The sequence below is a fragment of the Crotalus tigris genome, unplaced genomic scaffold, assembly GCF_016545835.1.
Source record: "Crotalus tigris isolate CLP2741 ecotype Arizona unplaced genomic scaffold, ASM1654583v1 scf7180000024342.5246164, whole genome shotgun sequence".
Taxonomy (NCBI): domain Eukaryota; kingdom Metazoa; phylum Chordata; class Lepidosauria; order Squamata; family Viperidae; genus Crotalus; species Crotalus tigris.
This window is the reverse complement of record NW_024100512.1, coordinates 4,486,335-4,500,144: the sequence shown is the minus strand read 5'-3', so window position 1 is coordinate 4,500,144 and position 13,810 is coordinate 4,486,335. Positions and strand designations below refer to the sequence as shown.

At 40.6% G+C, this 13,810-nt stretch overlaps 1 protein-coding gene across 1 annotated transcript in view; it reads right to left on the bottom strand.

The window, feature by feature from the left end:
• The window catches only part of LOC120300533 (zinc finger protein 107-like), a 29,086-nt gene extending 16,058 nt beyond the window's left edge, over positions 1–13,028 (bottom strand). Inside the window, 5 exon segments of the mRNA XM_039326707.1 lie at positions 2,390–4,112; positions 9,246–9,375; positions 10,871–10,938; positions 11,067–11,181; positions 11,521–13,028. Coding sequence (XP_039182641.1) covers positions 2,390–4,112; positions 9,246–9,375; positions 10,871–10,938; positions 11,067–11,181; positions 11,521–11,937 — 2,453 coding nt within the window. The 5' untranslated portion in view covers positions 11,938–13,028.
• Between the last annotated feature and the right edge of the window lie 782 nt (positions 13,029–13,810).

Below are 13,810 nucleotides of genomic sequence, written 5' to 3'. Positions count from 1 at the left end.
CGCAGAGACCTCTCTGTGGGCACGCGCACCACCACCCCAGTCCTAGGCCTTCAGCTGGATTTTATAAAACCTTTTCGCTTTAGGCCTCTGCCACCATGTGCAAAAAAAAAAAAAGGTTCAATCAATCAATCAATTTCAACTTCTCGTGGGAAAAAAAAAGATATCACAAAGTTGGAATTGATTGATTGAACTTTTTAGTCCCACCTAATCTGCTGTTTCCACCGCAGCCATGCCCACCCAATGGGTCACGCCCACCCAGCACCCAATGATACATAAGTGGGTTTTTGGTTGCAGTTTGGGCACTCGGTCTCTAAAAGGTTCGCCATCACTGGAATAGAATAACAGAGTTGGAAGAGACCTTGTAGATCATCTAGTCCAACCCAAGCAGGAGACCCTACACCATTTCTGACAGATGGCAGTCCAGTCTCTTCTTGAAAGCTTCCAGTGATAAAGCTCCCACAACATCTGAAGACAAACTATTCCATTGGTTGATTGTTCTGTCAGAAAATTTCTCCATATTTTCCACTGTGGCAATGTCCTGGTAAAACATTTACCATGTTTGTCTCTCTGACTGCGCCTAGATTTCTGAGGGAGAAATCCAAGCGTGAATGCAGAAAATGCATCTTCAGTGACATGTTGCACTTCATGGTCTTGTATGCTGTAAGATGTCTGTCAACCAGATGACTATAGTTTGGTGTCCACAGTTGCCAAGAAAATTCTCAATGACATCTGTGAATGACTTCCAGGTGATTTTCTCTGACCACACTAACAGATCTTCAAACAGCTTGTCATTGATGATATATCTATTCTGTGGACCAACAAAAATGCCTTCCTTAATCTTGACATCAATTATTCTTGGAAACATCTGTCTCAAATAACAAAAACATTCACCTTCCTTGTTCATGCTTTGACAAAACATTTCATCAGTCTGAAGTTTATGTGAAGTGGAGGCAAAAATTTATTTGTTGGGTCAATAAGTGGTTCAAGTGCCATGTTTTTCTGGCCTGGAAACAAATTCTTTCAGAATGGCCATTTCTTTTTAAGGTAATGCAACTCTCTTGCCTGGCTTTCCCATCTGCATACTGTATGTAACAACAGTACTTGGTATATCTGAGCTGCATTCCAAGCAGCAGAGCCATTGTTTTTATATCTCCATAGATATTCTAGTTTTACTTAATGTACTGGATGTGCTTCAACAACAGTTCCATGTTTTCATGGTTGGCATTTGTGCAGTACATCCAACATAATGAAGGGTATGTACATTGCCATTGTGTAAAAAGACAAGATTCCTATAAAGTGGTACACAATATATTAAATTACAGATTATTTTCATGATTAGCAGCTAAAAATCTGTAAGATACATCAAAGGTGTTCAGGATGCAAAATCTTTGTTGTCCAGCATTATTTTCTGATATTTTCACATCTCATAGGCAGTTCCCCTTCTCATTTCTGTGTGTTTGGTCAGAGGGAACTGAAGTAATTTTTCATAATTTCATATTATTTTCTTTTGATCCCCACTGATTTCCAAAGATCTCTCCTCTTGCTTGATCGTTTGCAATGTCAGCACATTACAGTCACTTTCATCCTCATCCTCCTGAATATCCTTAACTAGGTATAAAGATAGAAAAAGTCATGAAAAATTCAAAGTGCAATTTCTCTTAGTTGTCATTTTTAATTTAATACCCAAATAATTTAATAGGGCAATTCAGTATAATAATGATAATAATATTGATGATGTTTGAAGGGATCTTGGAGCTCATCTAGTCACATTCAATCTCACTCTGTAAACTCTGGTGGAATTTGAATTCCCTTTGAATTATAATATTCATTCAAATCCAATGAATTTGTCATTTCCAAATTGTTGTAAGAACAGAAAAGTGTAGAATCCATTGAGAAATGGTGTTTATTTCTGCATCAGAGAAATACAGCTCCTTCTGCTGCTTGGGGAAGCTGTGCCTATTAAATATCTGCTTGTTCGTATCCCTCCAAAAAACATCATCAAATGGGAAGAAGAAACAATTGGGAGCAGGAAGCTCATTTATAAAGACACAGTAAAGACAAAATCTTCATAACATAACAGCCCAGCAATATAGGTGCCTAAAATCGCCAATTTCTTGGATATGACCAACAGGAATCTGAGCAAGGATATACTTAACACAAAAAATATCTTATTACGTGCAATAGCATGTGCCACCTCCAAATGATAGTAGCTTGAAAAATTCACAGTTCATAATTAAAATAGTACATAATAAATAGGAAATGCAAAAACTTAACCAACTAAATCAAGAACTAACATAGATACTCACTTAAATGTATCTCTATATGGGAAATTGGGTCATTGTTCCTCCTGTAGCTCTTTTCACATGCCCGAGATTTATATGGCTTGGGCCCTGTATGAATCCTTTTATGGGAAGTAAGATTACTGCGTTGGCTGAAGCCCTTTCCACACTCAATGCATTTAAATGGCTTCTCCCCAGTATGGGTCCTTTGATGGGAAGTAAGATGACTGCTATAAGTAAAGGACTTTCCACATTCCATGCATTTAAATGGCTTCTCCCCTATGTGGATCCAGTTATGGGAAGTAAGATGACTGCTGTAAGTGAAGCCCTTTCCACATTCCATACATTTAAATGGCTTCTCCCCTGTGTGGATCCTTTTATGGGAAGTAAGACTACTGTGTTGGCTGAAGCCCTTTCCACACTCCATGCATTTATATGGCTTCTCCCCTGTATGGATCCTTTTATGGGAATTAAGTTGAATGCTATGAGTAAAAGTCTTTCCACAGTCCATACATGCATATGGCTTTTCCCCAGTGTGAATCCTTTTATGCGGAATAAGTTGACTGCTATGAGTAAAGGTCTTTCCACATTCCATGCATTTAAATGGTTTCTCCCCAGTGTGGATTCTTTTATGGGAAGTAAGATTACCATGTTGGCTGAAGCCCTTTCCACACTCCATGCATGTAAATGGTTTCTCCCCTGTGTGGATTCTTTTGTGGGAAGTAAGCTGAATGTTATGAGTAAAGGTCTTTCCACACTCCATGCATTTATATGGTTTCTCCCCTGTGTGGATCCTTTTATGGGAAGTAAGATGACTGCTATAAATAAACGTCTTTCCACACTCCAAGCATTTATACGGCTTCTCTCCTGTGTGGATCCTTTTATGGGAAGTAAGATTACTATGTTGGCTGAAACCCTTTCCACACTCCATGCATTTATATGGCTTCTCTCCCGTGTGGATCCTTTTATGAACAGTAAGAGACCAGTTTTCACAGAAGCCTTTTCCACATTCCAAGCATTTATATGGCTTCTCCCCTGTGTGGATCCTTTTATGGGAAGTAAGTTGAATGTTACGACTAAAGGTCTTTCCACATTCCATGCATTTATATGGTCTCTCCCCTGTGTGGATCTTTTTATGTGAAGTAAGATGACCACTGTAACTAAAAGTTTTTCCACACTCCACACATTTATATGGCTTCTCCCCTGTGTGGATCCTTTTATGAACAGTAAGACTACTGGGTTGACTGAAGCACTTTCCACATTCAATGCATTTATATGGTCTTTCCCCTGTATGGATCGTTTTATGGCAAGTAAGTTGAACGCTCTGAGTAAAGGTCTTTCCACACTCCATACATTTATAAGGCTTCTCCCCTGTGTGGATTCTTTTATGGGAACTAAGGTTACTCTGCTGGCTGAAGCCTTTTCCACACACCATGCATTTAAATGGCTTCTCTCCCATGTGGATCCTTTTATGAGATGTCAGGGACCCATTATCTCGAGAAAGACCGAAAGTCCCATTGTAATTTTTTCCATCATCCCTGCATATATAATCTTCTCCTTTCGTTTGGGTTGGATGGTGCTTATTTATATTGAATGTGTTTTTGAATAGTCCTACACCTTTCCCAATGTATTTTTTCTTGTGTTTGCCTTGTTGGATATGAACGTCTTGAATCTGTGCATCAATGGAAGATGAGCTTCCCTTATTCCAGTTATATGACTGGTTTCGCTCACAGTTTTCTAGTTCCATTTGAACTGCATGTTTCTCCATTCCTTTTCCATGTCTGATAAATTGGAATGGTTCGACTGAATCTTTATTCTTCTGCCCATAAGTGCCTTCAAAGGAAAAGAGAAATGAAAGTGGTAATAAGGCTAGGGAAAAATATCAAACTATCAGAAATCATATGAGTTTTGAGTTTTCTTTTTTCCTGCCTTTTTCTCCCGTGTGCTATGTGCTCTGTGACTTACCTCATGATGCTCTGTTGTATTGTATAGTATATGCGATATGTATATGTATTTATATAAACCCATAAGTTCTTGTCAGCATCTCTAACTTCATTTGTACACCTGCTGCACAATTCCCTGACAGATTACAGAACCAGAAGCGACCTGAAGTGACAGTAGTAAATTTCTCTGAGGTAAAAGTTTCTTCTTGAGCCTGAGGGAGGTTGAGGATGATTCACCTGTAAAGACAGCATGATGCTATCTGTTATAGAGATGGGAGGAGGATTTCTTTTGGCTGGTCTTAATGAGAGAAATTATCTCTCATGGAGCCTAAAAATGGAAAGGAAGGATTTGTGGACAGTTGTAAGCAATCCTCCAGCAGATCTCAATGAGGAACAGCAAAAGTGAAATGAAAAAGCACTAGCCAGAATAATTTTGTGCTTGGAATATAGTCAGGTAATATATGTGCATGGACTAACATTTGCTAGAGAATGCTAGCTTGCATTACACAAAATTTATGTCAGAGAGGCAGCAAGGAGCAAAGTAACTCTTACCAGAAAACTTTTATAGAACAAGGCTAAAGTCTGAAGAAAGTCTGTCAGATCACCGCCACTTCATGAAGAAAACCTTCTTTGAATTAGAAGAGCGAGGAATGGTATTTTCAGAAGTACACAAAGTGTATGTTGTGCTAACTTCCCTTGATGATACTTAGGATGTGTTAGTAGTAAGCCTTGAGTCCATGAACAAGTGTAATTTAAATATATAACTGGGACACTTTTGGAAGAATAGAAACACTGCATGCGAGAGAAATGATAGTAACTTACAGCTCAGTCAGAAAGGAGATGCATTCCAGAGAGATAATAAGGTGGAGAGGAAATCTGTATAGTAAAATGCTGCTTTGTATGTGGATCCATTCAAAATACCAAAAAAATTGCCAAGTAAGAAGATTAAAAGATACACACAGGAGAGAGACAGCACAAAGAAGGAAGGAGGACACAGATTTCTGTCGTGATGGCAACCAACAAAAACACTAAAGACACTTGGTTGTTGGACAGTGGGGCAAATAAGCATATTATAAATAACCCAGATTTTTTTTCCAAATCTGGGACCAGTTGACCAGGAATATTAGATAAGCCTGACAAATGGTAATCATTCTTTTGTACAGGGACAAGGAAGAGCATATATACCATGCATTAGTGAATCATTTGATAAGGTTTTATGTGTAAGAGATTTCGATCACAATTTGCTGAGTGTGTCCTACTTAGATAATGAAGGGTATCAAATATTTTTCGCAAAGGGTACATACAAAGTCATAAAGAATAACAGGGTGTGTGCACAAGTTTTGAAACATGACAAAAAAGGTGTTGAGACGTTGGAAAAAGTGCAAAGAAGAGCAACTAAGTTGATCAAGGGGCTGATTTACAGATGGACACAAAAATATTATCCTCTCACATTGTGCAAATTTTTCTGAACATGAGAATTGGGAAAAGGTACATGCCAATACTGGAATTTTAGTGCCTGTTAGTCAGAGTTCTCCAATAAATGAACACTTACACAGGCACATTAAATAGAAATCTGAGAGTAGTTCAGGGTCTGAGTAGAGCTCAGAGGAATGTTTGGAGAATGAGATTCTGGTGAAATTAGGACATTTTATTCCAAGGATGTCTGAAAAAGCAAACAAAGGTGTTCCTTCAGAAAGATTCACAGTTGATGAGGTTAAAGTATGTAACATCTTTTATGAGCCCCAAATTACCAGGAAGTATTAAATTTACCTCTGGCAGAAAAGAAATGGAAAGATTGGGCTAATGATGTACAGGATAGAAAGTCAGTATCAGGATTTGTTGTAATATTTGCAAAAGCAGTAACTGGTTGGAAATCTAGAAAACAGACTTCAATTGCCATTTCCACAGCTGAAGCAGAATTCATACCATTGTCAAAGTTGTGTTCAGAGATAACATTCTATATACAATTGTTAAAAGATTTGGATATTGAAGTGAAAGGAGCTATACCAGTATTTGAAGATAACACAACATGTATACAAATGGCAAAAGGCGAGAGTAAAAAACAGAAGCAAAAATGTTGACATAAAATACTGTAATGTCAGAAAACTAGTGAAATAGATATAATTTATTAATAGATCTAATTTACTATCCATCAGAAAACAATTTGACCGACCTCATGACAAAGTCATTGGGTAAACAGAAATACAGGTGAAACAACTTGGTTTAAATGCTGTCCAGCTTTAAATTAGAGGGGTGTTAAGATGTTTCAATTTAGTAGCTGGAACAATGGGATTGTACAATGAGCCAGAACACAGGATTGTAGTTGATTGGTTGGAGTATGCTGGCTCCTGTGTGAGACAATCTACGCTGGGATTGGTTGCCGTAGGTGTGGAGAGGAAATTTTCCTTTTTCCCGTGCTCTGTGCTCTGTGATTTACTTCATGATGCTCCTGTTTGTCTGCTGTTTATCTGCTATAAATATATATTTATTTATATAAAACTACCAGTTCGCCAGGGGTCTGATTTCATTTGAACACTTGCTGTGCAATTCCCTGACATCTTCCCATCCAAACTACCTTTTGTTTTACTTTTCTTTTCTTGCCAAAATAACATGGTTGCAGAGGAAAAAAACCTAGGACAGTGGTGGCGAACCTATGGCACGTGTGCCAGAGGCGGCACTCAGAGCCCTCTCTGTGGACACGTGTGCCATTGCCCCAGCCCCGTCTCCCCCCATGGCCCCCTACTACCCAACAGCCCCCCTGGCCGTGGAGGCGGTGAGTGGCCCTGCGGGTGGGCGGGGGCAGAGCGGAGGTAGGGCAGGTGGGGTTGGAGTGGGTGGAACCAGGGGCAGAGCGGGGGCCGGGGCAGGGCTATTTTTTGGGTACTCAGTCTCTAAAAGGTTCACCATCACTGATCTAGGAGTTCTTCTAGTAACCCTATATAGCATATTTGCAATAGTAGAACCAGCCAATATCATTCCTGAATGACGATTACAAACTTTTTACAATGATTCTGGCTGGAAGGATGCAACTAGCTTTCCAAGAATTTATTCACGATGACCAGTGTTGATTTCTATCTAAGAGACAGTTAAGAAGTAATATTAGAAAAATATTACAAATTTTGGAATACTTAGAACAGGGGTGTCAAACTCAATTTCATTGAGGGCCGCATCAGCATTGCGGTTGCCCTCAGGGGGCTGGGTGGGTGCGGCCTACTGGGTGGGTGTGGATGGAGTGGGTGTGGCCTACTGGGTGGGTGTGGCCAGCTCTACATCGTTTGCGTCAAGGGTGCCGTGGGGGCCTGGGCAGGAGTGGGATAGATCTGAGGGTCTCTAGCAGAAGGGGATGGGACCAGGGCAAGTGCCAAGGCATGGTCCACTGGAGGAGCCTCACTCTTGCTCTCATGCCATGCGGGAGGGGGGGGGCTTATGGAGCTAGGACTGAATGCGTTTCAGCATAGATGGCCACCACAAAATTGTACATTGGCTCCTGGCTGGCCTGGGCCAGGGCCACGGCAGAAGGGGCCGTTCCCTCACTGTTTCCAGGATGGCTTCGCGGGCCACATGAAACCACTTTGCGGGCCGTATCCGGCCCTCAGGCCTTGTGTTTAACATGTCTGACTTAGAACATAATAAAAAAAAGCTGCACTGATCTTAGATGTGGGGAAGGCCTTTGACAATCTGAATTGGATTTTCCTGTTTAACATTTTGAAAGATATGAGAGAATAATAATAATAATAATAGTAGTAAAGTTGGAAGGGACCTTGGAGGTCATCTAGTCCAACTCCCTGCTCAGGTAGAAAACCCTACACCATTTCGGACAAATGGCTGTCCAGTCTCTTCTTAAAAACTTCCAGTGTTGGAGCATTTACTGCTTCTGGAGGCAGGCTGTTCCACTGATTAATTGTTCTCACTGTCAGGAAGTTTCTCCTTAGTTCTAGGTTGCTTCTCTCCTTGATTAGTTTCTACCCGTTGCTTCTTGTCCTGCCTTCAGGTGCTTTGGAAAATAACTTGATTCCCTCTTCTTTATGGCAGCCCCTGAGATATTGGAATACTGCTATCATGTTAAACAAATTTATTGTTTAAGTGAAATCAATCTATGCTAAAAGCACAAATAATTGTTAATGGATAATTAACAAAAGTATGAGATAGAGAAAGGGACAAGGATGCCCTTTGTCTCTGCAACTAATCCTTTGAAGGGAATTCAGATACAAACAAATGGAAAAATTAAAGGAATGTAGTATTTAAGATTAATAATCAAAAGATGATGTTAAAAATATGAAAATTGAAGATCAGTTAGAATCAATGAAAACTAGTTTTAATATTGAGAAAAAAAGGAAAATGGGATAAATTACAGTTGTTATTGGGAGAGAATTTCTATGATAATGTTTTGCCTAGAATGTTTTGTTTTAAACAATACCTATTTTGAAAACTGATATACCACTTAAGCAATCACAGAAACATATGTCTAAGTTTGCATGGCAAAGAAAAACAAACAATTCTCCAAGATGGAAAGGAAAGGAAAAAGGAGAATTAGGTCTGCCCAGTTTGCACTGTACTTTGCAGCCTGCTGCTTGGTTTGAATGAAAATTAGGAGTTGAAAGGAATGAAATGGTTTGAAGATTAGATGGAAAGAAGAAAACTATCATGTAGCCTTTGAAAGAGAGGATAAAATGCAATTGCTTTTGCCACTGCCATGAAAAAGATCAGAAGTTACTTCTGTTACTTTTTCTTTTTCCCCCTTTATTTCTTTCTTCAAAAATTTTTTTATTTACTAATTTACTGTATCTTTTTTATTTCCTATTCAAAACTTGTATGGTTGTTTTACTCTGGCAAAAAATTTTTAATAAAATAACATCTGCCTATTCCAGGTCCTTGGAAAGAACATGATAGGTGGATTGAAAACGCCAAATCCAATCTAAACATATGGATGACTGTGCAAAGAACCACAATAAAAAGAAATAGCTGTGGCATCTAATTACAAAACTCTCCTGAACCCCCTGATGGGACAATAGGAAACCCTTACCAAGAGAGGTCACATTCCTATAATTTTCCATCATGACTTCCCAATGGAGTGCTTTTTGGTCAGGATCCAGCACAGACCATTCCTCCTCGGAGAAATACACAGCAACCTCCTCAAAGGAGACAAGGTCCTGCTGACAGAGGAAAAAAATACAGACCAGATCCAGGAGGAATAACAAGAAGTGACCTATTGTTTACAAATTCCCAACGCAAAGATATGCACTAAGGTAAATGGTTATTATGCTTGGTAGGATTCTGTGATTTAGGTGAGAAAATGGACAAATCAAAAACTTTTGACTGAAGAAATATTTCAGACAGGTTGATTGATACTGTAGGACAGTGAGGGCAAACCTTTTAGAGACTGAGTGCCCAAAGCAACCCAAAACCCACTTATGCATCGTTGGGTGCCGGGTGGGTGTGGCCCATTGGGTGGGCATGGGTGCGGTGGTAATGGCAGACTGGGTGGGACTAAAAAGTTCAATCAATTCCAACTTTGCAAGATCTTTTTTTTCCCCATGAGAAGTTGAAATTGACTGATTGATTGAACCTTTTTTTTTTTTTGCCCACGGCGGCGGAGGCCTAGAGCGAAAAGGTTTTATAAAACCCAGCTGAAGGCCTAGGACTGGGGCGATGGCGCACGTGCCTACAGAGAGGGCTCTGAGTGCCGCCTCTGGCACCCATGCCATAGGTTCGCCACCACTGCTGTAGGACTTCCAGTGCCATTCTGTGAAAAGTAACCCCACTGGATGAATTGATCTACTGTCTGTCTATCAGTCCATCTATCCATCAACAAAAGACTCTCAGTGTCTGGAAGGAATCAATTGGCAGGTGGGCTTTGGAAACCCCACCCACTATTGACTCCAAAGCTCCCTGTGTTTGCAGAAGGAGACGGGGGATGGATTCTTTGCAGCACAGTGTTCCCAGTAGGACCAATCCCACCAACACTTTCATGAAAGTGCTGGGAGAGAGCAGCAGAGATTTGTAGTGGCTGTTATCAAATCCACAGACGTGCAACTCAGTTTCTACTCCATCTCATATTGCAAGGAAGCTGCTAGTAGTCTGAGATATAGACTGAGTAGGAAATAAAAAAAGAGAGAAGCTTTCCTGAAGTGGACATTTCTTAGCTATTGCAAAGCTGAATTTGGTCTTCAAATCTAGGCACAAGAAATTACGCTGCAAGCTAAAGTGCCTTGATAGCGTTCATTCCATCTGGCCATTTTCATTAGATATTTATAGTCTGCCTTATGTTTTAAGCTGATCTGCTCTATTGGTTCATACAACAATCATTGGTTGCAAAAAAGGGTTTTTAAAAGTGGCAATAGTATGAATAGTTAATTTTGACATCCTTGCATAATTCCAAATCAAAGAATTACAAACAACAATGAGTCCCTTGAGAATTTCATAAAGAAATTAATTACGGAAAACTAGAAAGAATAATCAGCATGAAGAGAGTTCCATTCTGGTCTTTAACAAAAATATTTCCTAATAATAATCTCTCTTGAATCTTCTATATTGTTCAGGACCACAAAAATGACTCAAGCCGAAAGAAAGAGTAAAATGTAAGAAAACAATTCTACGTATACCAACATGAAAGACAGAATAAAAATCCCATATATTTCCTCTTCTTACCTGAGTTGGAGGTTCAATCATTGTTCCAGCTCCACCATAAGGAAGAGTCAACTTTCTTCTATTCTTACCTGTGAGGGAGACAAAATTTTAAACCGCATAATTAAAAAAGTAGGAGGAGGTGTTCTATAGAAGAGAAGATGAAGAGAAGATGAGAAAGCTAGGATCTTTTAGAGGGGTGGAAGGACCTTTGTATTACCTATTGAGATGTCCTGATTGGGAACTTCCTGACAGATCCTCCTGAAAAACAGTTCTTGAGGGAGATTTGATGGATGCCTCCTTCCCTCGGGATCTCTGGTCTTCACTGCAAAGGACTTGAAATAATAGGCAGGAGAAAATAATTAACAAACATCGCACACCATGAAGAGAATTCTTGTTCTATGGACACCAATTCAAATCCCACAATGTCCATCAGTGAGGCTAGAAAAAAGAAACAGTTGTCTCATATCTTTCTTGGAGAATGGATAACGAAACAATGTCCCAAATAATTAGTGAAACCTCTCCACATATTACGAATGCTACAGAACGCCGATAGCGAAGGTTTAAAAATTCAATATATTGTCTATTTATTCGGTTTAAATACTGCCCATCTAGCCAATAAGGCAATATTACATTTAAAGCTCTTTTAATCTCCCATGATGATGGTCTCTTACCTGTAACTCAACCTGCTCCTTCTTCTCCTCCTCCAGACTCAGGAGGAAGCCTTCCACCAGGGCCACTGCCTGGCAGGTAGTCTCTGCTCCACACTCTCGCACCCAGCTCTCCATCTGAAGGGGCAGAAGGGCCAGGAACTGCTCCAGAACAACCAAGTCCAGCATCTTCTCTTTTGTGTGCTTTTCTGGTCTCAACCATCGGCTACAATAGCAGTAGAGTCTGCTGCAAAGCCCTCGGGGACCTTCATCCTCCTGATATTGGACACTCCTGAATTTCCAGGGCTGAATGTCTGAAAGGGTGGTTTTCTCCTCCTGGATCTTCTGCCCAGTTCTTGCCCAGATCTCCCTACGGCTCCCAGGCCTGATACCAAAAGTGCCCTTTCCCGTTCCCTCACTTGCTAAAGGTTCACTTTCCATTCTTTTTCTGACCTGTAATGCAACTCCAAATCGGTCCAGGGAATCTTGTGGATCTCCTAAGACCTTTTCATTCCAGTATTTTTCTAAGATAGTATAGGATTATAGTGGCAATGAGCAGTTAGTGCCTGTGCATGAATATCTAATATTTATTTGTATCCCATTTTTATTACAGGTAGTTGACCTACAACCATTTGTAGAATGACCGTTCAAAGTTACAACGGCACCAAAAAAGTGACTTATGATTGTTTTTCAAATTTATGACCATTGAAGCATTTGGACACTTGGACACTGGCATGTATTTATGAGGGTTTTAGTGTCCCGAGTTCATGTGATCAAGGTAGGATTTGCTTTATAAAAACCTACAAGCCGGGTTCACACAACATGCCAAACTCTAATGGGTTAACCAGCCATGAAAGTGCAGTTCACATAAAATGAAATGACTTGCTTTAGGATGTTCCATTTCCCTTTCTTCAGGGTTTGCTTTTTAAGAGCTGAATCACACAATTACAGGCAGGGCAACTTCAGACAACATGCTCTAAGCACAAAATATTTGAACAAATAAATAAAACAGAGTGATCAACTGCAGGAGCTGCAGTCAAAGAAACACAGCGGTTGATGATGTCCTGGTTCACTCACCCTCCTAAGATAAATTGAACTGCTGAGGATCCATCCCGATTTTAGTGTCATCCAGCACATAAGGAGAATGCAGGCACAACCTTCTGCAGTTCCTCCCTTGCAGCCATTTTCTTATGTCCTGCTTGAGAGTTGCCAGGAAAGCAATCTCCCAATTCACCACCACCACCACCACCACTCGGGAACTTTACCGAGGATATGGGGCGTGAAGGATTCCCCCAGGACCCTTCCTCCTCTCCGAGGATCTGGATTTAATCTTGGGGCAACACGGCTGATCTGGAGCACGGCTTTCCCGCTATCAGCTGCGTGCCTGGAAACAAGCGGCAGGATAATATGGGATCCGGCCTCTCCCTCTCCCGGGAGTTAGAAGATCGAGCCTGCACGAAGATTTGGCATCTGTCCCTCCCTTCGCTAGACCGAGAACTCCCTGCCTCCCTTTGCACCGCAAGAGACACCCCTCCCCCGCCACTTGCCCCGCCCACCTCTAAGTCTCTTCCGCTTAAGACTTTCCTGCAGCCTATTTAAGCCCCTGAGAAGCTCAAAAGGGGTTAAAAAGAAAGAGAATGCAGCATCCAATAGTATAGTGGCAAGGCTTATTGATGTCACTTCCTTCCCACTCTCTGTGGTGAACCATCTGTTATACGTCCTCCAAGTAGAAGCCCAATGCTGAAGCGCATAGTGAGAGAGAGAGAGACCTCTGCTGGATTCTGTGTGCAAGACAGCTGCAAACGGGAGAAAGAGTGCATTTTTTCACCAGGAAGGAGGTTGTCGTTTCTTCTCAGATCCAATTGCTTTTCACAGCACCACACACATATCCACTCTTCTATTTTTAAGGAAGGTTCTATCATACCTAATAGACTTTGCAGTGTCCCATTCCTGGCCTGGCTTGCCTGAAAGGGTTGGTGCTTTGAAACTGCAGAGGGCTTTATCCCATGCAAATTATTTGGCTGCCTGGCAATCGGTTTCTGGCTGGAACACAACATGCCAATTTTATTAGTTGCCTTTATGAATGACCTATGGAGATAGCAGGACTGGGGAATTGCAAACTTCTTTGATCTCCTAGTGACCTTGTTCATGTTCTTTTAAATATTGCTGAGGGAATGCATTGTTTTGAGGGGACCTTATATTGTGTTTATGATTTTATTATGTTTATGCTTGATATTAATAGTGTTAGTTTGTAGCTATTCTATATAAATTTTCTTATGAGCAAGTAACCTTATAAGTGCCTCGTATCAGGAAA